The 27,796-nt window shown below is 51.1% G+C and overlaps 1 protein-coding gene across 3 annotated transcripts in view; it reads left to right on the top strand.

Moving 5' to 3' along the window:
• Positions 1-27,645, top strand: part of BMP1 (bone morphogenetic protein 1) — a 43,682-nt gene extending 16,037 nt beyond the window's left edge. For 2 of the 3 annotated variants that reach the window (XM_019466997.2, XM_019466999.2), the window contains 12 exons: positions 6,149-6,251; positions 9,668-9,784; positions 10,031-10,176; positions 10,275-10,470; positions 13,540-13,665; positions 14,388-14,548; positions 14,934-15,114; positions 19,080-19,205; positions 22,369-22,496; positions 22,902-23,115; positions 24,723-24,973; positions 26,903-27,645. In XM_019466997.2, the coding sequence (XP_019322542.1) occupies positions 6,149-6,251; positions 9,668-9,784; positions 10,031-10,176; positions 10,275-10,470; positions 13,540-13,665; positions 14,388-14,548; positions 14,934-15,114; positions 19,080-19,205; positions 22,369-22,496; positions 22,902-23,115; positions 24,723-24,973; positions 26,903-27,037 (1,884 nt within the window). In that variant the 3' untranslated portion in view covers positions 27,038-27,645. Of the gene's footprint in view, positions 1-6,148; positions 6,252-9,667; positions 9,785-10,030; positions 10,177-10,274; positions 10,471-13,539; positions 13,666-14,387; positions 14,549-14,933; positions 15,115-18,416; positions 18,782-19,079; positions 19,206-22,368; positions 22,497-22,901; positions 23,116-24,722; positions 24,974-26,902 lie in introns of those variants that run through there. The other variant, XM_019467000.2, reaches the window with a different exon arrangement.
• The last annotated feature ends 151 nt before the right edge of the window (positions 27,646-27,796 follow it).

Raw genomic sequence — 27,796 nt, 5'->3', positions numbered from 1 at the left:
AGGCTGGCATGGGCTGGCCCTAGTCTCTAGTAGACAAATGGACTTGCCCCAGGAGCCTCTCTGTGCCTTAGGCATGCTCCCTCCACAACACCCAAGAGACTCCCCATCCTTTTTCAGAGGCCTGCCTGGAGCTCCAGGGAGAGAAGTAGGCTACAGAGAAATATTTCAAACTTTTCGGTGCGTAGCTGCAGAAATAGAAAAAGTAAAATTCACTCACAGTTCTGGATCAAATTGTAGAGCTGTAATTGAGTCAAAGATGGAACCCTGGGGGACAGGAACCCTCTAAGGGTTCTGCAGAGGCTGGGGAGCCAGGGAGGATAGCGTCATGAAATAATAGTGACCATTCTTTGCTGTTTACCCATTACGTTTCAGGCAAAGTATTAGGCATCTTGTATGTATGACCTCATTATTCCCCACATCAGTTTTGTGGTGCAGGTGTTCTCGTCCCTTCTGTGTAGATGAGGGAGTCGAGGCTCAGAGGGCATCAGTAAATCTGCCCACGTTTACACAGGCAGTCATGGTGGAACCAGCATTTAGTTCCAGGACTGTCCAACTCCAAAGTCTACGCTCTTTCAACAGTCAACCTTAAATAAACTCGCTTGCATTCGTGGGTGGACTTTGATGTTTCTTTTGTGCTGAGAGGTTGTTTTCACTTGCCTTCTAGTTCTCTGCTTATTGCCAGAAGTTTGAGTGATACAGAAATTTTATGCAAGGCAGGGATATATCAAACAAGAAAGAGCCACTTTGGAAGGCTTCTTGTAGGACCCCCATGTCTCCACTGTACGTCATTAGCAGCTGCTCCAAAGAAGACTTAAGAGTGTTTCCCAAGCGACAAAGCCCGCCCCTTAGGAGCAGGAAAGTGGTTTCAGGAGATCATGGTCCATTGTTGCAGCCGAGCCAAAAAGATAAGAACTTAAAATGTCTTTTGGCTTTGGCAGTGTCCACCCTCATTCCCATCCCTGCCTTGTGATATCTTGCCTATTCTTCAAGTTCCAAATTCCGCTCATCTGTAATGCCTTCCCCAACCCCACCTCCAGTCCTCCAGTTGGGCAGCTATGACCCCTCCCTTAAGTCCCTGCTTCCTGGTGCTGAAGGGTGTGGGGCTCTGAGGGTGAAGGGAAAGTTGACCCTCATTCTTCATGCAGCTGTTAAGCAAAATTGACTGGCAGGCCTGGGGAGGCCACATGGAATAAAAGTTTAAGGGTTTAAGTTTAAGACCCGAGTGCCTGGGTTTGACTCCCAGCCGTGCTATTTGCTAGATGCATGATCTTGGGGAAGTTGCTTAACCACTCTGTTCCTTTGTTTCCCCATTTGTAAAGTGGGTCTGATGGTTGTGCCTCCCTCATGTGGTTGATACAAGGATTAGACAAGTTAATGCACGTAAAGTGCTCAGTGCTGTGCCTGGCACATGGCAGGAATTCCACCAATGTTGGCTGCTACTGTCATTCTGTAGCCTTTTTCTTTTTCTTTTTTTTTTTTTTTTTTACATTTACTTAGAGAAAGAGCACATGTGCATGCATGCATGCAGTGGAGGGGCGAGAGGGAGAGAGGAAGAGAGAGAACCCCAAGCAGACTCTGGGCTGACAGCTCAAGGGGCATGACCCCACAAAACTGTGAGATCATAACCTGAGCTGAAACCAAGAGTCAGATGCTCAATTGACTGAGCCACCCAGGTGCCCAATGTCTTATAGTCTTAATCTATTAAATCGGTAATCCCTGGTCGACTTCCTAGGTCCCCCTTTTGCCTCCTTCTACTTCCAGATTCTGGGATGAACCATTTCAAATTTCAAAATCTTAAGCAAACTCAACTCCAACAGTGAAATTAACTTTTTTTGAGTGGCATACACAGTACTATATATGTGTGGCATGTATGTATATTGCATGTGTGACACATACGTGTGTCAATGTTATAAACTTTCCATGTATTGGTTTAATTCTCTAAGTCCTATGAGGTTGGTACTATTACCATTACCATCTTATAGATATGGAAATGGAGGCACAAAGGTGTTCAATGATGAGCCTAAGGTCATACAGCAAAGTCAGACTGAAGCCAGACTGTGAGTCCCCGGGGGTCAACATATCGTCCCAATTGCTCCCTGAGAGCATCCAACAAATGTGGGGGGTACTTCCCATTTGCGGGGTCCACTTGTGGACACTCTGCACCCTGTTTCTCATTGAATCCCCCAGCTCTTTATGATTACTGCTGTTTTTTAGACAAAGACACCAAGGCACAAAGAAGTCAAGCCACGGGCCCATCATCACCAGCCAGGAAGTGGTAGAGGTGGCCAGGTTTTCTTTGGCAAAGGGCAGTGCCCCTGCCACCAGAGCACAGCTGTTTCCACATGACAGAAGCCATTACAACTCTTAATTAGACATCTCTGGTCTCAATATAGCCATGGTGTGCCCTCCTGGAGGATGCCTTTAACTGCCAACACAGGTCTCTTCTTCCTGAGCGAGGTGACCACTGCTTCCTCCTGCCCCATAGGAGGTCTTGGGTGGGTCCTTTGGGCTTCTGCCTGTGGGCATGGTTCTTCAGGAGGGTGTGAAGCCATCCTCCCTGGACAGAGCCAGGGTAGTTTCCGAGGGCGAAGGGAAAATTGCTGCTGTTCTTGTCAGCTGCTGAGCAAAACTGATCGGAGGCCACATGGAATAGTGGTGAAGGATGTAAGTTTAGGGGCCAGACTGCCCTCACTCAGCCCTCTGCATTCCTTCGTCCATCCAGCAACTCCTTAAAGATGTTTTTGTTGTTTGTCGGATATAGAGATAAGTATTTTGAAAAGTATAGGAATTCATATGGTAAAGAGTGAATATTCTGCCCTGGGTCCTCCTCCAAATCCCACTCCCCAGAGGCGACCAAACATTGGTAACACTTGGTATGTCCTTCCAGACTCTTCTAAGTATGTGTGCGTGCATGTGTGTATGGATATATGGTCTTATGTAACTTGCCTTTCACTCAGCAGGAAATCATGGCCATTGTTCCATGTTAGCGCATCAAGTTCTACCTCAGACATTTTGATGGTTGCTTAACATGCTGTCATCCCCATTTCTCTGATGTTTCATTTAAGTTTTTTCCAAGTTTTTATCATTACCAAAAACGCTACAGTAAATATCTCAAACCTGAGATCTTTGTATACTTGGGAAAGTGTATCTATAAAATAGATTCCTAAAAGAAAAATTCTATCCAAGAAACATTTATTAAGCAACTACTACATGCCACACACCAAAGATTCCATATCGAGTTAAATAAAATTCCTGTCCTCATAGGGTTTACATTTTGGCAGAGTAGGGGTAAGGGGGAGACAGACAAGCAAATAAAAAGTAAATGCGATAGGTCAGATGGTAATAAGTGTTATGAAGGAAATCAGCAATAGGAGATAAAGGAGTGAGGTGGGGGTTACTGTAACATGTGGGATGGTCAGAGAAGGCCTCATTCACATCAGGTGAGTTGGAGTAGAAATGGATAGGAAGTGATGGAACACATCAGGCAGGTAGCTGGGAAGAGCTTCTAGCCAGCAAATGCAAAGGCCCCAAGGCAGGAGCAGGCTTGGTGTGTTTGAGGACCAGTAGGGTCCATGTGGCCAGAGCCAAGTAAGCAAGGAGGAAAGTGGTAGGCGATGGGGTCAGAGAGATAGCAGGGGGCTAGATTATAAATGGCCATAGAGGACATGGTAAGTAAGGACTTTGGATTTTACTCTGAGTAACATGCATTAAGGGATTTTGAGCAGTGGGGAGATATGATCCAATTACATCATGAAAGCTCTGCTCTGCTGGGAGGCAAGATCAAGAGCAGTGACTATTGAACTAATCTTGGAAAAAGATAATGGTAGGGCCAGGACTGAGAGTTCAAGAAGGGGTACAGATGGTTTGAGGAGAGAGGAGGAGAATGTGAAAGGTGTGCCTGGCAGCGCTAAAGACGCAGTGGAGGTCAGTGGTCTCAAATTTCAAGTGAGACAAGCAACATGGTTGTATTTCCTCTAACCATGACTTCAGCCTCCTGGGAACAGGCACAGAGTAGGTGGAAAGTTGGATTTAAGCAGGGGTGTGGTTTTCCAGTGAATACAATGAGGAGAAAAGAGGAAAAAGAGAGCTGAGGTCCTATACAAGGAGGTGATGATAAAGATGGACCATGGATTTGCTTTGAAGTGAGGTGACTGCCCCAGGCCTTTGCCACTTCATCTATGTCCTACTTTGGTCATTGATCCAGGCACACTGTCTGTCTCCAGAGCAAGAGCCAGAACAGATTTTCAACTTCAGTTTTTCAAAATACCAGGACTTGTATCTTTATAATAACAATAATAACACTCAATGATGACTAATAATAATCATCAAGAGTAATAGGGTGCACTTTTCAAAACCTGGTCTTGCTCGATTTCATCCCAGACTGCCACAATTCATAAATGTTTCCCCAAACACAAACACATTTCAACTCATGTACAAATCAAAAGAAAAGAGGCAGGATGGGCTATGGATTCCAAGCCAGGCAAGGACTGATGTGAGTACGTGGAGATAAAGGGTGGGAAAACCCCATAGGCTCAGAAGGTGGAAGGTCATGGTGAACTGGAAGGATTGTTGGACTAGGTGTATGGAGCAAGTGAACGAGGAGAGATTGGGGCACGTGGATGGACAGTGGGGTGCTTGAACTTGAGCTTATGGGGGATGCACTGTTATTGATGATAACAGGGTCTAGGGCATGTCATGCCATGTGTGGCCGAGAAGAGGTGGAGAGAGGAAGTCAGGGAATGGAGAGGCCCAGAAATGGGAAGGGTCATCTAGGTGGCTATTGAAATCACCAAGAATTCTAAAGGGGTCGGTGTCAGGGAGTGACCGAGAGCCAGAGTTATTCTCTGACCATCGACCGTCATAGCACTGACACATTCTCTGACCATTGACCGTCACAGCACTGACACAGGCTACAGACCACAGTTGCCAGTGCCTGCTTTGGGATCTTTTTCATTCTCACCTCCACTCTGACTGCCTCTAACTGCAGTGAGCCAGAGGAGAGATACACCTTGTCCCCTTTTCCTCCAGCAGAGAAGCCAGCTAGACCTAACAGGTGGGTTCCTGGGCCATTTGTGTCCACTGTATACACCTCTCAGGTCACCATGAACTGTTCCTGCTTGTTGGACTCTAGATACAAAAGAGGCTTTGGGGGCACATTCTGGAAACTACTAAAGCAATTTCCCTCTTGGAAAGTGTACCTGTCTACTGTTAATATGCCCACCGGCTGGGGAGAGTTGGTATTTACCAAGGTGTCAAACGTTCCTCCAGTATTACATGACCATTTGATGAGTTCAAAGGCTGAAATGAGTTCATGAACAGGAGGCACTTAGGGCGGTGGCTGTACCTACGAGGTGCTACTTCAGGGTGAGGTGCTCTTTCCTCATTTCATGCTCGTGGCAGCTGAGGTCAGAGAGGTTGGGTGATTTACCCAAGGACTCCCAGCAAGAAATGCAGAGGTGATGTTCCAACCCAGGCCCATGTGTGTGGAGTCTGAGTTTTTTTACTCAGTGAGCTTTTCATGTGGATTTCTTATCCTTCTAAGTCATGTGTATTTCTTATCCTTCTAAATCCTAAGCCCCTTGACAGGGATGGACGTTAAACCCACTCACAGGAAGGATTCAGATCTGGTATTCCCCTCAGCAGCTAGCATGACCCCTTGCCTGGAATCAACATTCAATGAATATGTGATGATGGGTGACTCAGCCTGTCTCTCTGCCTCTCCTCTCTGGACCCTTCATTTCCATTTCAGAGCCCCTGGTACCCACATGCCACCCTGGGCCCTTCCTATCACTGATACCTCATCCCTCTAATGGTGCTGTGATTGGTGTTATTTAAGTCGACCAGGAGGAGAGATGGGTTTGTTTAACCCAAACCAGTGTCTCCTCACTAAGGGGATCAGTAAAATGAGACCTCTGGTCTTATACAGATATTCAGCAAGGCCATGTATGTTAAGTGATGACTGAGTTATCTGAGAAAGCTGGCCGTCATTGGCAGACAGCTAGGGAGAGGAGTGCCGTCTCTGCACCAGGAGCTCCTTTTCTGAGCCCCTTCACTATTTATGCAGAGTGAGGCAGGCAGTGGTCATGGGGCCGGCAGGCCAGGCTGGTGGGGAGCTGTGTAACCCTCTTCCTCTTCCCATTTCCCCTAGATCATTCTGAACTTCACATCCATGGACCTGTATCGCAGCCGCCTGTGCTGGTATGACTACGTGGAGGTCCGAGACGGCTTCTGGAGGAAAGCACCCCTCCGAGGTAAGGCACTAGCCCGCCCCGTGCCTCCTCTGTGGAGCCTTCTTTTTTGTGTGAATTGAGGTCTAATTAACATGTAATACCCTCTTAGTTTCAGGTATACATCACAGTGATTGAATATTTTCATGTATTACTAAATGATCCCCATGATAAGGGTAGTTACCATCTGTCACCATACAACATTATTACAATATTATTGCTTATAGTCTCCATGCCGTACATCACATCCCCATGCCTGATTTATTTTATAACTGGAAGCTTGTATCACTTCTCGGCCTTCTGGCTAAGATCAAGTGTACAACTGGAAGCTTGTGTCTCTTAATCTCTTTCACCTATTTTGTCTACCTCCCACCACCTCCCCTCTGGCACCCATCAATTTGTTCTCTGTATCTATGAGTCTGTTTCTGTTTTGCTTTGTTTGTTCATCTGTATTGTTTTTGGATCCCACATATAAGTGAAATCATATGGTATTTTTCTTTGTTTCACTTAGCATCATACCCTCTAGGTCCATCCGTGGTGTCACGAATGGCAAAATCTCATTCTTTTCTATGGCTGAGTGATATGGATATCCCACATCTTATTCAATCTATTCATCTACTAAGGGACACTTCGGTTGCTTCCATCACCTGGCTGTTGTAAATAATATTGCAATGAACATGAGATTGCATATATCTCTTTGAATTGGTGTTTTCGTTTTCTTTTGATAAATACCCAAAAGTGGAATTGTTGGATCATAAGGTAGTTATATTTTTTTAGATTTTTTTAAAGTTGATTTATTTATTTTGAGCGGAGGGCAGGGCAGAGAATGATGGAGAGAGAGAATCCCAAGCAGGAGCCACACTGTTAGCGCAGAGCCTTATGCACGGCTTGATCTCACAAACCATGAATGAGGTCATGACCCAAGACAAAATCAAGAGTCCGACACTTGGGGGCGCCTGGGTGGCTCAGTCAGTTAAGTGTCCAACATTGGCTCAGGCTGTGATCTCATGGTTTGTGGGTTTGAGCCCCATGTCAGGCTCTGTGCTGACAGCTCAGAGCCTGGATCCTCCTTCAGATTCTGTCTCCCCATCTCTGCCCTTCCCCTACTCTCTCTCCCTCTTTCTCTCTCTCTCTCTCTCTCTCTCTCTCTCTCTCACTCATCCTCTCTCTCTCTCTCAAAATAAATAAACATTAAAAAAAGAGAGTTTGACGCTTAACCGACTGAGCCACCCATGCGCCCTGGTAGTTCTATTTTTAATTTTTGAGGAATATCCATACTGTTTTCTAGAGTGGCTGCACCAGTTTGCATTCCTATCAACAGTGTACAAGGGTTCCCTTATCACCACTTCCTCAAACCTGTTGTCAGTGGTCTTATTTAAGCAAGCTCCACACTCAGCATGAAGCCTGATGCAGGACTTGATCCCATAACCCTGGAATCATGACCTGAGCTGAAATCAAGAGCTGGATTCTCAACTGACTGAGCCACCCTGGTGCCCCCCACCTTTTTTTTTAACTTGTCTTCTTGATACTAGCCATTCTGATAGGTGTGAGGTGATATCTCATTGTAGTTTTGATTTTCATTTCTTGATGATGAGTGATGTTGAGGATCTTTTCATGTGTCTGTTGGCCATCTGTATGTCTTCTTTGGAGAAATGTCTACTCAAGTCCTCTGCCCGTTTTTTAATTGGGTTGTTTGGTTTTTTGATATTAAATTGTGTAAATTCTTTACATATAGTTTGGATAGAAATCCCTTACCCAATGTATGATTTGCAAACATCGTCTCCCATTCAGTAAATTGCTTGTTCATTTTGTTGACCATTTCCCTCACTGTGCAAAAGCTTTTCGGTTTGATGTGGCTACTTCCTTCCTACACCTACTCATATTCTCTTCATCCTCCCCTGAAACCCATAGCTTGGCCAAGGGTGATCTGGTGTGGGAATCAGGACTCCTGATAGAGTCAGTGCCTGATAACTCCATCACCAAGTGTATAACTTTGGGCAAATCCCTTCCCTAGTCTGGACCTTAGGGTCTTTGGTATAGGCTTCTGGGCCTCCCTCAGAGGTGACTCTCAGTGTGTGGGTCAGGGGTGTCATATAAGTTGACAGAGGGAGACAGACAGGCACATCTCCACAGTTCCAGGCTCTCCTCATCTGGGCAATTTCAGAGGCTCTGTTTTCTCTATCTGTAAGGTCTGGCTTAAGGGTACCCACAGTGTATCCTGGCACACCACAGAGGGCTACCTACCTGGCACAGACTTGTTTGCACAGGATACTTTGTCCCTTGGTGGCGGGGGGTGGTGAGTAAGTGGGGGATGTGTAGTCAGAACCACAGGACAGAAGTTATTTTAATGGACATGGAGTTAGGGCCAAAAGAAGCTTTTGCGTCAAGCCTGAGGAGCTGTGTGAATTCTCCTCCAATCTGGACATAACCCTAAATAGCCCGGGACTACTCATTGTCACTAGAGTCTTTGCTCCACAGCCTGTGTCTGAAGCAGGATGACAAACCGTTACTAACCATCTCTTTTTCCCCCAGTATCTGATATTTGAATATTTCTTATTAGTCACCCAAAGCAGCTGTCATTACAACACTTCCTCCTGAAGACATGTTAGCATTTCCAAGATTACAGTTTCTTTTTCATAACTTACATTCCTGGGTCAGCACCCTCTGTCCCTTGCTGAAGGTTGGGAAACACCCAATCTTACTCAGAACACACAAACCATCCCTACTTGATTCTCCACTACAAAGAATTCTACAAATGGCCAGCCTCATCTGCTTACACAGATTCCTGTCAGGTTTTATTTCAAAGGGGACATTTTCTGACCCAGTCCCTAGATTCTAGGATTTATTTGGGGTCCTCTGCCATCTCTTGCGTTTGGTCAAATGAAAACATTCTAAATGTACAAAGAAAGCTGAGTTCGTTCTTGGTTATTACTTGTTTGCATGAAGGTCAAATAAGAAAAGTAATGATAATATGCTCTTTGAAAAAAGTAAATAGGGCTGCTGGGTGGCTCAATTGGTTAAGTGTTTGACTCTTGATCTCAGCTCAGGTCTTAATAGGGTCGTGAGTTCAAGCCCCGCATTGGGCTCCGTGCTGGGCGTGAAGCCTACTTTTCAAAAAAGGTAACTAAAACACAGATACAGTTTGATATTGTGTGAAGTCCCCTTTCCTCCCAGAACTCATATTCTATTCCTCAAGTGCATAAAATCCTGTAGAAGTTAGTACTCTCTGGCCCTTCAAGACCACACTAGACCTTAGACTAGTTTCAGGCCAACTGGAGGGCCTTGAGATTGTGTGCCAAGTGCAGACCAAGGCCAGAGCCCCTGAGCCCCTGAGCCCCTAGAGTGGTGGGACAGGCTCCCTGGAGGGACAGCCCTGGAGCAGGGAGGGGAGAGGGACCCACTTCAGGCCTCACTGCCCTCTGTCCACACTGTCTGCGCAGGCCGCTTCTGCGGGGGCAAACTCCCCGAGCCTATTGTCTCCACCGACAGCCGTCTCTGGGTCGAGTTCCGCAGCAGCAGCAACTGGGTCGGGAAGGGCTTCTTTGCCGTCTATGAAGGTACGGAAGAAGAGTGACGAGGGAGGATTGGGTGTGGTCCCTGGGGATCAAAACGCTCACTCCTGGCACACTAAGGGCAAGGTCAGGGGAGCATGAGGGAGGAAGCAGAGACCCCAGTGGGATTGGCCAGGCCTGGGGGTACTAAGAAGCTGGGGGAGGGGTACATAGGAAGGACTGAAGGAAGGGAGAGAGGGGCTCTTGAGCTGAGCAGAGCATTCTAACTGACCTCACCCTGCGTCCCCAAAGCCATCTGTGGGGGAGATGTGAAGAAGGACAATGGCCACATCCAGTCACCCAATTACCCTGATGATTACCGGCCCAGCAAAGTCTGCATCTGGCGGATCCAGGTGTCTGAGGGCTTCCACGTGGGCCTCACCTTCCAGTCCTTTGAGGTAGGTCGGAGACCCTGCTGTCCCACCTGTTGTGGGTTTCCTGGTGTTGGGCCCTGGCCACCAGAGCTGCTCCAGCTGATCCAGCCCCTGACCCTCAGATCGAGCGCCATGACAGCTGTGCCTACGACTACCTGGAGGTGCGTGATGGGCACAGTGAGAGCAGCACTCTCATCGGGCGCTACTGTGGCTACGAGAAGCCGGATGACATCAAGAGCACTTCCAGTCGCCTCTGGCTCAAATTCGTCTCTGACGGATCCATTAACAAAGCTGGCTTTGCTGTCAACTTTTTCAAAGGTGCTCCTTCCCCATTCCCCACCCGGCCCATCCCCATGGCCAATCCATCTCCTCCATTCCTTCTTTTAATTTTTAAAATTGTGTTTTGTTGTGGTAAAAACACGTAGCTTGAGATCTGTCCTCTGGATGCATTTGTAAGTGTACTATACCATGTTGCTGGCCGAAGGCACGGTGCTCTACAGCAGATCTCCAAGGCTTATTCATCTTGCTTGACTGCCACTTTATGCCTATTTGATTAGCAGCTCCACGTTTCCCCCAGCCCCCAACCCCTGGCAGCCATCATTCATTCTTTCATCCACTCATTCATCCATTCATTCATTCATTTATTGAATCTATTTTAGATAGCTCGTATAAGTGGAATCCTGCAGTATTTGTCTTTCTGTAACTAGCTTTTTTACTGAACATAATGTTCATAAGATTCATCCATTTTTGTTCCACTGTGTGTATATAACACATTTTTTAAAGTGAAGAGTGATCGACACACAATATCCTGTTAGTTTCAAGGGTACAGCATACCGATTCAATGTTTATGTACATTATAAAATGGTCACCACGGTGAGTCTAGTTACCATCCATCACCTTACAAAGTTGTTACAATCTTGTTGACTTATATTACCTATGCTGTATATTACATCTCCACATCTTGCTTTTTTTTTTTTTTATAACTGGAAAACTGCACGTCTTAATTCCCTTCACCTATCTTGTTCATCCCTCCACTCCCTCTCCTCTGGCACCCATCAGTTTGTTCTCCATATCTATGAGTCTGTTTCTGTTTTGTTTTGTTTGTTCATTTGTTTTGTTTTTAGATTCAACATGTAAGTGAAATCATACAGTATTTATCTTTGTCTAGCTTATTTCACTTAGCCTCATACCTTCTGGGTCCATCATGGTGTCACAAATGGTAAGATTTCATTCTTTTCTGTGGCTGAGTAATATTCCACTGTATGTATATACCACATCTAATTTATCCATTCATCTATTGATGGGCACTTTAATTGCTTCCATATCTTGGCTGTTGTAAATAATGCTTCAGTGAACATGGGGCTGTATATATCTCTTCAGATTGGTGTTTTCATTTTCTTCAGATAAATGCCCAAAAGTGGAACTGCTAGATCATATTGTAGTTCTGTTTTTAATTTTTTGAGGAATCTCCATACTGTTTCCCAGAGTGGCTGAACCAATTTACATTCCCACCAACATGCAGAAGGTTCTATTTTCTCCACATCTTCCACCAACACCTGTTATTCTTAACTTTTTGATACTCTCCATTCTGACAGGTGTGAAGTGATATCTCAATGTGGTTTTGATTTGCATTTTCTCTGATGATGAGTGATATTGAGCATCTTTTCATGTGTCTGTTGGCCATCTGTATATCTTCTTTAGAGAAACGTCTATTCAGGTCCTCTGCCCATTTTTAATCAATAGTCGTTGTTTTATATTGAGTTTTATGAGTTCTTTATATATTTTGGATGTCAACCACTTATTTCATATAACATTTGTGAATATCTTCTCCCATTAAGTTGACTTTTTGTTTTGTTGATGGTTTCCTTCACTGTGCAAAAGCTTTTTAGTTTGACGTAGTCCCATTTGTTTATTTTGCTTTTGTTGTCTTTGCCTGAAGAGACAGATCCAAAGAAAATATTATTAATACCAATGCCAAAGAGCTTACTGCCTTGGTTTTCTTCTAGGAGTTTCATGGTTTCAGGTCTAATATTTAAGTCTTTAACCCATTTTGAGTTTCTTTTTGTGTAAAATGTAAGTAAGTGGTCCAGTTGCATTCTTTTGCATGTAGCTGTCTGATCTGTCCATTCATTAAAGAGGCTGTCTTTTCCCCATTGTATATTGTTGCCTCCTTTGTCATAGAATAATTGAACATATAATCATGAGTTTTTTTTCTGGACTCTCTATTCTCTTCCACTGATCTATTTGTCTGTTTTTGTACCGGTACCATACCATTTGGATTTATTTGTTTTTGATTATAGCTTTGCACTACAGTTTGGAATATGGGAGCATGCCCCTCAGCTTTGTTCTTTCTCAAGATTGCTTTGGCTGCTTGGAATCTTTTGTGGTTCCATACACATTTTAGGATTATGTGTTATAGTTCTGTGCAAAATGGTATTTTGGTCAGAATTACTTTGGATCTATAGTTTGCTGTGGGTAGTATGGACATTTTAACAATATTAATTCTTCTAAATCCTGTAGCACATTTTCTTTATCCTCATCTGTTGGTGACCATTTAGGCTGTTTCTACATCTTGGCTATTGTGAATATTGCTGTGGTGACTTCATGTCTTCTTTATTCACCTATTCTACACAGAGATTCTATGAGGGATGCATAGACCATGGTACCCTGTGCTTGAATTTATGGCCTAACTGGGGAGAAGAGGTCAACTGCACTGAGAAACTGCATATCTCATTGAGTAAATGACACACATATGTAAAAGTAGCTGACACGTGGTAGGTGCTCAACTGTGAATTGAAATAGTAGTTCAGGAGTTGCCTTAAAGTCCAAAAGTTTGTGTAGAAGAAATGCCAGTGAGGCATAGAGGCAGGAAGTGCCGTAGAAGCTTAGGGAGGAAGCAAGGCAGCGTGGATTTCTTTTACCGGTGTGATTGTGGACAGGTAATCTGCCTGAACCTCATTTCCTCATCTGTAAAATGGGGATAGTAACAGTCCCTCCATCACTGGTCATGTCAGGATTGAAGGATAAATGAAGAAAGGCTGGGGAATGACACACAAGAGGCACCAATAAATGGTGGTGGTCACCAGCCCAGCCATTGTGGTCAAAGAAAGGCTCTGTGGGGTCTACCTGTCCCCTCCTTCAGGTTACTACCTGTCCCTTTGGGGCTCTCAGGAGTAGGAACCCCTAGGGACCGAGCTGGGGGGCTGGCTGAGGTAGGGAGGGCCACAGCCTCAAAGCTGAGTGGTCCACAGCTGACTCCTGTCCCCTGCAGTGGGGCTGGAGGTGGTCACAGGAAGCCTGAGGGACACTGGACTTGACTCTCAAGCAGAGCACAGGAGGCAGGCCCTGGCCTGGCAGTCACTGACACCCTTTCTTCCCAATTGGCAGAGGTGGACGAGTGCTCACGGCCCAACCGCGGGGGCTGCGAGCAGCGGTGCCTCAACACCTTGGGCAGCTACAAGTGCAGCTGTGACCCTGGGTATGAGCTGGCCCCGGACAAGCGCCGCTGTGAGGGTGAGTGCCTCCAACACAGCCCCAGGGACCAGACCCTCTAGCCCAGATCTCTTAAGCCCTTGGACACACCCCTTCCTGGGAAAGCCCAGATTCCCTAGCACTTTCTTCACTCATCACCAACAAGGAATACATTTTATATGGCAGCCCTGCAGCCCCCTTAACACACTTACCAGGTGTGATGCACTCTGGTATTTTTTTTTTCCATTTTTATTCACTTAAAATGCTGATCATGACCTGCTGATTGATTTCATCATCCTCCTGAAGGTCATGATCCCCAGTTTGGAAACCACTGTTTTCAGACAGGCAATGATTTTTCAGCCTCTCCCTATACCTGCCCCTGAGGTGAGAGCATTCCCTGCCAACTGCCTGCAGCTCAGCCTGGGTTTGCTGTGTGTCTTTTCTCTACCCACCTTCCTCTCCCTGCCTCCAGTCCTCACTGCCCACCGGCCCAGCCTTCCCTGAGCCCTTCATTCCCCGCCTCCTTCTTAGCAGAGGCCCTGAGAAAGTAGAGTGTTCATGCATATGACTCCCCAATTCCTCATACTCTGAAGGTACACCCCTCACCCTGCCTGCTTCCCTCCCATCCTTGAGAGACCAGACACAAGCCCCAGGACTGCAGGGCATCCACACATCCCCCTCTTCTCCTTAATGCACCCTTACCCCTGGCCCTTACCTAAAGTGGGGACTCCTGGTGGCTGATGCCACCTCCGTTGTCCCCACAGCTGCCTGTGGTGGATTCCTTACCAAGCTCAACGGATCCATCACCAGCCCAGGCTGGCCCAAGGAGTACCCCCCTAACAAAAACTGCATCTGGCAATTGGTGGCCCCTACCCAGTACCGCATCTCCCTGCAGTTCGACTTCTTCGAGACGGAAGGCAATGACGTAAGTGCCCACCAGAGCTGAGGAGACTCAGGAAGGTCTGAGGCGTGGGAGCTCGGCTCAGTGCCTGCTTCCTTCCATATGAAATACCCAAAGAATGTAGAGGAGGAGAGACTGCTCCCAATTCCAGGAAGCAGGGGAGGGTCGGGGAGGAGGGCTTGAAGGTCAGGGAGTGCACAGGGGAATGTGGAGCAAGGCAAGACTCAGTCAGGGCTTGTGTGGGGAGCGCAAGAGGATCCTGTGGGGGTGGCTTGGCACCTTTTTGAGTTGTTAGATTATGTAAGATGGGTGACTAAAGACAAAAGGACAAAAGGGAGCCTTCCCAGGTGGGGGGTGGTCAGGAGAGGCTTCCTGGAGGAGGCAGGCCTAGAGCTGCACTGCCCTGCAGGTGTGCAAGTATGACTTCGTGGAAGTACGCAGTGGGCTCACGGCTGACTCCAAGCTACATGGCAAGTTCTGTGGCTCCGAGAAGCCCGAGGTCATCACCTCCCAGTACAACAACATGCGTGTGGAGTTCAAGTCTGACAACACCGTCTCCAAAAAGGGCTTCAAGGCCCACTTCTTCTCAGGTAACCTGGACTACCCAGCTGTGAGCCCACCACCCCTCCTCCCTGCCACACTACCCCTGCACTTTCTAGCCCTCTCTGTTACCAGGCCAGCAGGGTCTGTCCCCTGCTCCCCCCATTAGCCCACCACCAGGCCAACCCCTCTGTTCCTGAACCCCATTACTGTATGGGAACCAGCCTGAGGATGGGCAGTACATAGGCATGAAGAAATGAAAGGAGAGGGCTTTCCTTTCAGGAGCCATCATGCCGAGGCCCCAGAGAGGGCAGGCCCTGGAAACAGGGAGTTCAGCATGGCCAGAGAATGCAGGGTGCATGCAGAGGAGGAGGGTGTTTGCCTTGGAGTGTGTGGGGCAGATTATCTGGCAGCGGCCACATCTCTAATCAGACCCACATGCCAAATGGGTTCATGCCGAGGCCTTCAGAAAAGATGAGGAGCCTCCCTCTCATCAACACCAAAGCCTTCCCACTCACCCTCAGCCCATAGGTGGGGGACTCAGATCCAACCAGCATATGTTTATTGAGAGCTGCCCCGTATAAGGCTTGTGATCAAGCCCCTTTGATGGACCCATTCTTGGGAGGCCTAAAATGCAGTCAACCTCTCTGAGTTGGGCCTCCAGGGGTCCCAGGAGACCTGCCCCCTGCCTTAGTCTTCCCTCAGTCCTTCATCCTGGGGCAAGGCTGGTGGTCTTTCAGAGGCACTCTTTGACTTGGGACGTTGATAGTGTGGGGTGGGAACTCCATGAACTTGAGTTGGGGAGTGGGAGGTGGAGGGAGTGGCTGAAGCAGCTGGTTTTATATGGGAGTGGCCCAGGGATCCTGATCTTCAGCTGGCCTGGTGGGCCGGGCATGGGGTAGCAGGAAGGCAGGAAGCCCATGGCCTAGTCCACACTGCCTTCCTTTTCCCCCCTTTGCCCAGGGTCCTGCATCCTCAAGCCCCCTATGTTGCATCCCTGCACCCCTGCCTGCCCCACCTGGATGCCATGCACTGCCCCTGTGCACTGGTTCCCTGCTTGTCACTGCCAGCCATCCTGCTCTGCTTAAATTGCCCCACAGCCCCTGCCCCACTGCTTGCTGAGACCCCCTCCCCTTGCAATGCGAATCCTTTTCTTCCCTATGCCCACCTGGAACTCCTACAGGGTGCTCACCAGAGGGCCAAGGGGATGTAACACCTACTCAGGGGTGGGCTCAGCCCTGGGGAAACCATTACCTGCTTACTCTCGTCTCTTTCTGCCCTTCTGTTACTTGACTCTCAGAGGCGGGAGGGGGACCGACACATCTGTCAGGCTAGAGCCCAGGTCTCTCCACCCCTGGGTACTGCCCTGCCCTGGCCTGACACTGGGCCACCTGCCCCCTCAGACCCACACAGAGATGCACACACACACGTGCACAGCCACACACACACACACACACACACACACACACACATGTGCAATGCCCTGCTGCCTAAGAAACCTGCAGAGGACCCTCACCAGTGGGCATCAAGGTTCGTTCAGCCCTCAGGGCATGGGGCATCTGACTCTGGCCCCCCAGGAGGGGGGCTCTTTGGACTTTTGGGACACCCAGCGAGGAGACCCTAAGCCAAGAAGGAGAAGAAAGAGCCTGAAGACCTTCAGTCTGACCCCAGCCACCTTCCGGGGCATTTGGCACTGGAGGGTGAGTGCCGTCTCCTTGTCCGGACCATGTCCACCCTCCCCGCTCCTGCCCCTCCTGCAACCTGCTCCCTGGCTCCTCGGCTCCTCTGAGGTGAGGCTGTGAGGCTGCCACTCCCACTCCCCAACCCCCATGCCAGAGCCCTGCCCTAGGACGCTACAGCAGGCCTTCCTCAGGACTCACTTTTCTGTCACTCATCCATTCAGCCACCCACTTGCCCACGCACTCGTTTGTTTACTGGGCAGGTATTTCTTTTACCCCTCCTATGTGCCAGGCACTGTACTAGGTATTTAGGGTGCACATATAGGGAAGGTGTGGGATTCAAAACATTTCAGGCAAATCTTTGCTCCATTTGTAAGATGGGGCCCCTAAAGTTCCTAGTGTAGTCACAGGCGAGTTCCTGGGCTGTAGGGTGCCCCTCACCCCCACCTTCCTGCAGGGCTGGCAGCTTCCACAGGGCCCTCAGCGAGGATCCCCTGTGAGGCTGTAACTGAGAAGGAGCCCTGGGGAGGGACTTGGGGATCCCACCTCTTGACCTTGAGTTCCTGCGGGCCTTAAGGGGTCTGGCTCACCTGAGAATGGAGTGGAGAAGCCGGGCCTTCCGGAAGCCAGTGCTCAGGCCCCTCCACTACTGATGGAGACCAGGAACAAGGTCACCTTTGTCACAGACCCCACCTGCCCATTTGAATGCCAGCGGGCATCTTTCTACCTCGCGATTCCCCTCTGGAAATCTGGATGTCCGTTCGATCTACACACCTTCCCTGAACACCTGCCTCTGTGCCAAGCACACAGTCCCCAGAGTGACCGCAGACAGACTGGAGCATGTGTGGGAGTGACAAACACATGCCTGTAGCCTGTGTCTCTGTGTGTGTGTGCTCATGGGAGAGTGCGTGTGTGGGTTGACCCGAACTTGAGCAGCTGCATGTGTGAGCACACTTGAGTCCACAGGTCTGCTGAAGAGCCTGTGGTCTCTGTGTTTTTGTGTCTTTATACCCGCGTACTGGCCCCTGAGTGCCTGCCTATGCATCTGTGCACACGCTTCCTCACACACATGTGGGAGGAAGTAGTGTGTGTCCCTTATGTACACGTGCACACAGGTGGATGGCTGGCCAGTGGTATGTGTGCATGCGGTCTCTATGTCTGCCTGTGGGTCCTGCGCGTGAGTGTGGTGCACCTGTGGGTCAGTGTCTGTGCTGCCCCAGTGGGACCGCAGTACATCCCCGAGGGATCCCGTGTCTGTGGGCATGCTGGTGTGGGTGTGTGTGTCTAAACACAGCCTGTAGCTGCAGCAGCCAGAGTGAGAGCTCTGAGCTCCCAGCCGGGCCCACCCTTTCCGTGGGCTGCTCCCCTCTACCAGAGACTCTGTTTCTCTCCCTCCATATGTGCGGGCCTCGTGCCTACCCCTCCAGGCCTTCTTCCTGCCACAGGCTCTCTTCCTATCTGTCTCTGTCGCTGTGCCTCTTCCCACTTGCTCTTCCTCTTTGACCTGGCTGCGCCGGACATGGCCGTCCTGCATGTGTGTCCCGCCGCCTTCCCGCATTGCCCTGTGAATCTGCCTCTGAGGCCCCGGGTTGGTTTTCACTGCTCTCCCTCCCTGGTCCCTGCCCTCCACCCCCACCCCTTGGTCCCTTTTCTCCTTCTCTCTCTCGTTTCAGAAAAGAGGCCCGCTCTGCAGCCCCCTCGGGGACGCCCCCACCAGCTCAAATTCCGAGTGCAGAAAAGAAACCGGACCCCCCAGTGAGGCCTGCCAGGCCTCCCGGACCCTTTGTTACTCAGGAACCTCACCTTGGACGGAATGGGATGGGGGCTTCAGTGCCCGACCACCCCCCACCTCCGCTCTGCCATTCCGGCCTGCCTCCTTCTGGCCGGACAGAACTGGTGCTCTCCTCTCCCCTTGTCCCCCACTCCCATGGACAGGGGACCTTCCCTGCCCCCACTCCCTCCCATTTTGATAGTGTCTGTGACATTTCCTGTTGTGAAGTAAAAGAGGGACCCCTGCGTCCTGCTCCTTTCTCTTGCAGTCTGCTTGTCCGTGTGTCTGTTTTTCCACTTGTCCGTCTGTCCAGTAAGCAGGTAATGGTAGAGGGTGCCCATGTTGGTCAGCTCCAGCCCCCAGCCCTCCCTCCACCCCACTTCTACTTTCTCTCCCCACAGCTGGGCCACTCAGCTGGCTCCGCTGGATGCACTGCCCTGGACCCCACCGTGGCCTTGGCCCCCCCGGGGGGAGGAAACCCAGCCAGCCTCCCACTTCCCCTGGGGTGACCACCCCGACCTCAGCCCTGCACAGACCCGGGCCCGCCTTGTTTGCTCCCCTGCAGACAAGGACGAGTGCTCCAAGGATAACGGCGGCTGCCAGCAAGACTGCGTCAACACCTTCGGCAGCTATGAGTGCCAGTGTCGCAGTGGCTTCGTCCTACATGACAACAAACACGACTGCAAGGAAGGTAAGCGCTGCCAGCGCAGCGCCCAGAGCCCCTAGGGCAGGGCCAGCAGGCCCGAAGGACTGGAGGCTGGGGACACGAGGACACGGGTGCCATCTCCATCCGGCCCGGTGTAGACTCAAGGTCACGAGTGGTCTCTGAGATTACCTTGTTTTGCCTCCCACCTGGTCCACAGATTCTTCCGTCCTCAAAATATCCAAGCCACACATGCTTCCATGTCTCCTTGTGCATGTTAGGAAAGGAGGGGCTCACACTCCTCCCCAGGCTCCATTTTCAGACTGATCTTAGTGCTTCTTAAAATCCATGGGCAAGTCCTTGTCTTCATAACGACCTTCCTGTGGCAGAGAGTCGAGATGGCACAGAGGTCGAGAGCACAGGCTGGAGCCAGGCTGCCTGGCCCAGCCCCACTGCTTAGCCAGCTGCGCACCCTTGAGCACTTCTGTTTGTTCCTGTGTGACACGTAGGTCACAATAGACCTACCTCATCAGGGCACAGGGCTCTCTGAAGTGCTCCAAGCAGTGCTGAGCTCAAAGCAAGCACAGTCGTATGTCAGCCGTTATTGGTCACAATGCTGACCCCTGGGGACATTCAGAACAGGGTCACCGCCTCCCAGACACTAAAGCCCTGCAGATGTTTGAAAACAGCACTCATATCATCACCAGCATCATCTGATAGCTCTTTGGACATGCTACAACACTGGCCTGTTCCAAGTCCCGAATGCCGTTGTGTCCCCTGCCTGCTGGGGACATACTATCCCAGCAGCACAACACAGACCTGGCTCTGCCACTGAATGTCTGTGTGACTTTGGGTGAATCACTGCACCTCTCTGAGCTTCCAGTTCCTCACCCATGAGATGATTAACAATGGTAACTGCCTTGCAGCATACTAAACTTTACAGATCTTGCTTGAACACTTAGCACAGTGCCTGGCAAATGCCTCTTCTCACTGTTCTTAGGTGGACAACCAAGGTATAAACAAATAAACTCCTGGATAAAATAAACAGAATTGAAGCACTCAGCAGTGACCCAACGGACACTAAAGAGCTTCCAACCCGATTACTTCGGTCTCCCCGCATACGAAGTTCCTGATTCATAGGGCCTCCACGTCTTTTAGCTGGAGGAGACCTTATTCTGTGGTTGTCCAAAGTGCATTCTCTCTCTGTGTGTACTGTGTGAAAAAGAGTACATCAACATTAACAAGATAGCTGTGAGAGGTTTTACACTTCTAGGGTGGACGACCTGTACATAGCTGAGTCATTTTAGAAGCACTCATGATTCCTCACTCAAATGATAGGCGAATTACAAATCAGTATTTCCTGACTCCTCCTTGCAGAGGCTGTGCAAAGTTCTTCAGGGACCTCAAGAGGGGAGTTCCTCTGGGGTGCCTGGTTGGCTCCGTTGGTAGAGCATGCAACTCTTGATCTCAGGGTCGTGAGTTTGAGCCCCACATTGGGCATAGGGCTCACTAAAAAAAAAAAAAAAGAAGAAGGGAGTCCCTCTGCCCCCAGGAAGATTGCAGTCTAGCTGGGGGAGAAGTGGGCACACACAGAGAAGTTAGAGGGCCCCAAAGACCTGTGTATAAATGGGGGAGAGCAGCGAATGTGGCCTTGGAGAACCACAGAAGGATGATGGACACGGCCCATAGGTCCACTGTGGAGAGCCAGGAGCTCTACCTGCCTCCACAGGGCCTCTGGGCAGCCTGCACACTGCTCTCTGGGCCTCATGGCTGTGTATTCATCCTGTGAGCCACTGACCATAGGCACCTATCCATCCCTTTCTCCTCCCCAGCCCACAGTGCACTGGCCGCCTGTTTTTCCCCAAGAAACCTGTCAGATTGGATGATAATAAATCATGAACATCAGCTTTTAAATTCATTTGTGAGGCCACACTCTCAGAGGTGGGAAGGCAGATTGCAATGGATCAAAGAGCCATAAACAGTGACAATGGGGTGATAGCAAGTTTTCTTGAAGAACAACTGAGAAGAAAAGGAGAAAGGATGGGTGGCAGCTAGAGGGGAATGTAGGGCCGTGGGGGAGTTACTTTAGGATGGGGCAAAGCATAGGAGGGTCCACAGGCTGGCAGAGATGGCACAGAGAGTGAGGGTGGATAATTTGTGGTGCAAAGGTACCCAGGTGGACCTGGGACTCCTTTTTGGAGACGAGGAAGGAGGAAGGTGAGTTTGCAGGGAGGGGCTGGGAAGCTGAAGTTGTTCATATCTGAGGCCCTGATTTTTTTCAGGGAGGCAGGAGGTGAGGTGATCTTCTGAGAGGGAAGGGATGGGAGTGGAGAGGGCTGAAGATTTGGAGCCGTTGTTGAGGAGGTAAGGGGTGGAGATGGTGAAGGACAGATCCAAGAGTATCAAGTGGTTTCGGTTCCCAGTGGTTGAGTCAGATGGGGTTTTCCGAAAGGACACAGTAGAAGGACAGTATGTTGATGAGCAGCCGGGGTGATCAGCCATATAGTCCAGCCAGATAGGGAAGCAAGTTAAGTCAACCAAGGAGGAAATATTGGGAGAAAATAGAAGGATCAAGACCCTGGAAGTCTCTCTAAAGCTGAAGAAGTGTTGAAAGGATAGTGAGGGCCTGAGCACCCTGGAAGAACAGGAAGTGGTCACAGAGAGGTGATGTGTTTGTAGCATCAGGAAATGGTAGGTGATGGCAAGGCCTAGAGTAAAGTCATGAGCAAGCCCGGCTTGAGAGGAAGAAGATAAGTGCCAATAGAGCTGAGAAGATCAGGAACAGAGAGGCTAGAGTGTTGGCTGACATCACCTGGAATGGCAGCAGGAATGGGTATAGAACTGAGTCAGGTGCCAAAGTCTTCTGTGAATGTGGAAGTGTGGCAGGATACCAGAGGATGACAACATCATGGAGGGCAGAGGGGGTGTGGCCAGAGGCCTCAAAGGTCCAGGGATCTGCACGGGAGTGCCTGTGAGGGCGGCTTTCATGGATGCTGCCAGGCAGACCTCGCTTGGAGGCAAGCAGCTAGATTTCCCCGGCCATGGGTAACCGAACAGAAAAGAAGTAATGTAAGCCTTCCATCAGTTTGTAGGTGGGGGACAAGAGAAAGAAGCAAGGAGGGCAGGAGGGAAGGGCTTTGTTCCTTTCCTCACAGGGGACATTGGAGCACCGAGGTTCTTGCTGATCTCTTTTACCCTCACTTCCCCACAGCCGGCTGTGACCACAAGGTGACATCCACCAGCGGCACCATCACCAGCCCCAACTGGCCTGACAAATATCCCAGCAAGAAGGAGTGCACCTGGGCTATCTCTAGCACCCCTGGCCACCGGGTCAAGCTGGTAAGGTACCCACACCCCAGCCTGCATGGGGACCCCTGCTCTTCCATGCCATCGGGCTACCACCTGTTTCCTATCAGTTCCAAAGTTCTGGGTAATTCAGAGGTCCTGACCAGAGCCATGCAGACTGCAGGCTGGTGGCCTGGCTGAGCCCACAGGGCTGTCATCCCTGTGAGGATCCTCATGAGCCCCAAGTCTGGTCTGGACAGAGGCCCGGTCCCAGTACATATTGGGGGTGTGCCTGCCATTACCCATTCCCAGGTCCTCCCTCACTGCTACCAGCAGTGCCCCTGGCAGGGGCTGCTTCCCTGGTCTCCATCAGCTGGGGTCTGGAGGCCTAGATTTGGGGCCACCTGCTGGCCCCCCCAGACGCATTCTGAACTTGCTGTCCTCCCTCGTGCCCTCTAGACCTTCGTGGAGATGGATATAGAGTCCCAGCCTGAGTGTGCCTATGACCACCTGGAGGTGTATGATGGCCGTGACGCCAAGGCCCCCGTCCTGGGCCGCTTCTGTGGGAGCAAGAAGCCTGAGCCTGTCCTGGCCACAGGCAGCCGCATGTTCCTGCGCTTCTACTCCGACAACTCCGTCCAGAGGAAGGGCTTCCAGGCATCCCACTCCACAGGTGAGGCCATCTCAGGCTAGCCCAATGTCCTCACGCTGTCTTGTTCTGCGAGCCTCTGCTGATCCTGCTCTTACAGGCAGGCCCAGGCTCTGGAGTTTCACAGGGGGATGAGAAAGAGTGTATGAAGGGACAGATGGACAGAGCTATGGCCTGGGTAGACAGAGACTGTGTTCTGAGGGCCGGGCAGGGGAGCAGAGAGTGAGCACTAAAGGGAGAGTGGGAGAGGTCCCGATTAGGGGCCGCTAAGTTGCCGGAAAACAGAGGGCAGTGACGCCAGTGGGTGGGGAATCCAGGGATGGGGAGGGAAGCCCCACAGTCCCCAGCGGTAGGACGCCTGACTGTGTGGCAGCCCACCCACATTCCAAACCCAAAAGTCACTCGTCTAGAGATATTTATTAACACATAACATGTATGATGAAGCAGTGCTCTAAGTGCAGGTCACAAAAATGAAGCAGACAAACATCTTAGGCCTTGAGGGGCTACTTAGCGATCGTTTGTCCATCTATCTAACAACCATTTACTGAGCTCTGGCTGTATGCAAGACTCAGAGGGGCTTATGGAGGTGAATCAGGCATGAGCCCTTCACCCCTGCACACCAGGAACTCGCGGTCCAGAGGTGAGGTGGGACGCGCACAGATAGTTATAGCATGAGAAAAAACATGATAAGCTCTAGCTCTGGGCAGGTGTTGGTGGGGTCATTCCAGCAGGGGGAGGAGCCCAGGCACAGCCACAATCCCAGGACAGCTCTGGGTGTGTACAGGTGACCGCAGGTCACTTCGTTTGGCCTGAGCAATTGGTATGTAAAGACAGGACAGTAGTGAAGTGGAAACAGTGCAGCAGTAGAGAAAGCCTGGAGCCCAGGCTTGGGAGGCCTGGAACATCAGGTGTCAGATGGGGGCTTCACAGGCTCCTTGTGGGTCTTGAGCCACCTGTTGGGAGTCCCCAGGACTGCTGGGTCCAGAGCCTCTCATCCTTCCTTGTAGCTCAGGCCCTATCCCACCCCCTCTTCACCCCTCCAGGGAGACATAAGCACCAGATTTCTTAGAGGCCAGAGGGCTTCCAGAGGAGGATGGACACTGAAGACCCTGTCCTGCATGCTCTCATTTGGCCCTCCCAGCAGAGGGTCACAGACTGGAAGCCCAGAACTCTATCTGGCCCTCAGTTCCGCTCTGTTTGGCCCACAGTGTGTTTTTTAAAAATGTGAGCCAACATTGAAAAATCAAGAGTTTTCGCAGAAAATCCAGATGTGGTTCTTCTCTCTTAAGAATGGAAGCCCTGGCAACGCAGGGCCCACATTCTTCCATGACAGCCATCAGCTGGAGCAAATTAGCAATGTGCTCTTTTGACAAGCATGCCCTCCCCAGTGCCTCAGCTCAGAGTTGCCTAACAGCCCAGTGTGTCCCTGGTCCTCTGTGGGCATCTATCCAGAAGTAGAGCAGCAGAGCACTTGTTCTGGGCCACGTCCCAGGCAGGTCCCAAGCCACTCGCCCCTAGCCATGTGGCCCTCTCTCCATCGAGCCATGAGGGTTCAGCACAGTGAGGTGCGGTACCTTGTCCCTGGCCATCCTCGGGGAGTGGTGGCCAATCCTGTTGCTCCTCCCCCACAGAGTGTGGAGGCCAGGTTCGGGCAGAGGTGAAGACGAAGGATCTTTACTCCCATGCGCAGTTTGGTGACAACAACTACCCTGGGGGGGTGGACTGCGAATGGGTCATCGTGGCAGAGGAAGGATATGGCGTGGAGCTGGTGTTCCAGACCTTCGAGGTGGAGGAGGAGACAGACTGTGGCTACGACTACATGGAGCTCTTCGATGGCTATGACAGCACAGCCCCCAGACTGGGGCGCTACTGCGGCTCAGGGGTGAGACCCCGCACCCTGCCCAGTGCCCTTGCCTCTGCAGGTGTGGGGTGCCGGTATGGGTGCTAGCACATGCCTGGCCCTTTGCAGGAGCTAGGAGACCCTGCCTGGTGGGTGGCTGCTCACAGAGGCCCGCCCTGCCCTAGGCCATCCCCACCCAGGAAACTCTGTCCTTTTTTGCCCAACACTGTGGTTTCTGCATCCTCTGGGACAGGCCCTGCCCTGACCCAAGACTGCTCAGAACCAGTTTGTTTGGACCTACAGGGTAGCTTGCATCCGGGGAGGTGGATGGAGTTCCTTCTACCACCCCACCCCCCCCCCCCCAGCCCTTGTTCCAGTCCCAAAGCAGCTTACCAGGGCCCAGGGTCGGGGGCAGAGGTTGAAGCAAGAGCCAGGGACCTAGGACCTGAGCCGAACTGTGCTAACCAGTCATCTGGCTGAGCCATAAAAACACCCTCATCTCTTCCACTGCCAGTTTCCCTTCTTGGTGGGAGGCCAGCTGGTCCCAAAGCCCTTGGTGCTACTGTCCAAGCAGACACTGAGCATTGCTTCTTGGTCCATAAAATGGCACCTTCAGAGGCAGTGGGCAAAAGTTTGCTTGATTTTAATTGAAGCCACAGGAAAATGACAAAGGTGGATTTATGTTCTTCTCAGAGCTGTGGCTTCTTTTTGTTTTTGTGAATCCTTTCCCCTTTCGGAGAACACTGTCTTCTCCTCTCCATTACACACCCGTGCATGCGTGCGCGCGTGCGCGCACACACGCACACAAACACACACGCCCTCCCGCCCCTCACCTCCCTGGTCCCTCACCTCTCTCATGGCTATGCTCCAGTGTAACCTGGGCACCTTAGGAAGTGTTAAACTTCCTTCCTGGAGCTGCAGCAGCATCTGCTGGGCCCAGCATTAGCCAGCTGAATGTGCCCTTAGGACAGAGCTTCTGCTTCACAGGGTCTGGGACAGGGCAGGGAGGTGGGGGGCGGGGCAGGAGCAGAGCACATAGGCCCCTCCCCTGCCTGGCTCACCACTCTGGAATCCCCTGGTCACCAAGCCGGCACCCCCTCCCCATTTTGCCCTTTGTAACTGCCTTGATCTGGCACATTCCAGTGAGCCACACACCAAATTGGGTGTCCCCAGGTGGCTTCTTCCAGACACTTCCACCAGGCTGGAGCCAACGGGAGGGAACCTGGGGAAGGAACCCAATCCTGTCAGGGCTTCCTGGCAGGGTTGCTGGAAATGTCCCCAAGGTTCTCGGAAACGATGCTTTCTGTGCCCTGAGAGCCAGGGCATCCGTGTGCTGAGGCTCTGTGGGCGGCTCTCACTCTGAGGGCCTGTACACAGAGGTAAGGAGGGGCTTGCAGGAGCTAGGCAGGGGCATCGCCTAGAGCCAACCATGGCCAGAACTGGGGGAGGATGGAAGGGGAATGGCCACAGCTATGTCTGGAGCACCCAGCTATTCTGTCTTCTCCGAGAGGCAGCTGAGACAGTGAGAAGGCAGCCTCTCAGAGAACCCACTCCCTTTGCAAAACCCATTCACAACCACACTCTCATTTGCTCCCTCCCACAACCCCCATCAGCCCTTCTGAGCTTGGAGAGCAGGGAGCATTTACTCCCCCTTGCCCTTGAGGGAAGTGAGGCCCAGAGCGGGACAGTGCCTTGCCTGAGACTTCACAACTAACTTGTTAATAGCAGCGTTAATAGCAGCTCTGGGTATGAAGTGTGACTCTGAACTTAAGGCAAGCTCCTCTATCCCCTGCTTTTCTTCCCCTCCTCCAGGCGTCCCCTTAAACTCTTGCTATCAATAGTCTTCCCCTGTTTCAAGGGGCTGGGGGAATCTGGTGAGTGTCTGGGAGCCGCCCACCTTCCTTAGAGCGGGGGATCCTGGGGAGGAAAAACAGCAGCCTCAGCCTCATGCCCATCCTTTTCCTCTGTCAGCCTCCTGAGGAGGTGTACTCGGCCGGAGATTCTGTCCTGGTGAAATTCCACTCAGATGACACCATCACCAAAAAAGGCTTCCACCTGCGGTTCACCAGCACCAAGTTCCAGGACACACTGCACAGCAGGAAATGACCACTGCCTCACACGGGGGCGGGGACGGGAGGCCTGCTGCCCTCAGTCACCTGGACTGGACAGTGGGAGGTGGGCAGGAGGTGGGCACCCTGTCCCTGTCCCCCAGGCGCCAGGACCTGCAGGCCGGTGGTCCAGGTGAGGCTGTCCTCAGGAGGGGGGGGAATGGGACTGCTTCGTGAGCCCCTTCCCCGTGATCCCTTCCTCCTTGCCCCCACCAGAACAAGGGGCCAGGGCCAGGGAGCCAGAGCTTTCACGGAGACACTTGAAGTGGCCATTCCTCTCTGGGGGCCTGGCCTGGGGGGGAGAGCGTCTGTCAGCAGACCCTCCCATCTTCCCTGCCCTCTCTAAGTGCACCGTATTGTGTATAGCCGGTGGCATAGCTTCATTGTAATGTACATTTCCCACCCCTTCTCCAACCTCGACATGGTTTTTTTGAGCCCCTATTTCCCCACTTCCTGGGGTGTGAGTTTCCATACGAGTCCCACAGGATGCACCGTGAGGGGCTGCAGAAGAAGGGGTGGGGAAACAAGACGGGGCTTCTCTCAGGCCCAGCGGCTGGTCAGCCACACCAGGGCACACCAGCCAATAAACTGAAAGTGTTACAGCCAGTATCTTGTGCCAGATGCTGTCTGGGACATGGGGCGGGGGTGCGGGGGGTGGGGGGTGCGGTGCATCTGATTCCAGATGTGCAGGCTTGCTGTGTCTGAGACCAGCCCACAGCCAGGACACCTGGCCCTGCTGGCTGCACTTCCTTCCCTC

Source organism: Panthera pardus, unplaced genomic scaffold, assembly GCF_024362965.1.
Source record: "Panthera pardus isolate Hobbes unplaced genomic scaffold, ASM2436296v1 HiC_scaffold_13, whole genome shotgun sequence".
NCBI classification, from domain to species: Eukaryota; Metazoa; Chordata; class Mammalia; order Carnivora; family Felidae; genus Panthera; species Panthera pardus.
This window is presented reverse-complemented; position numbering and strand designations above follow the sequence as displayed.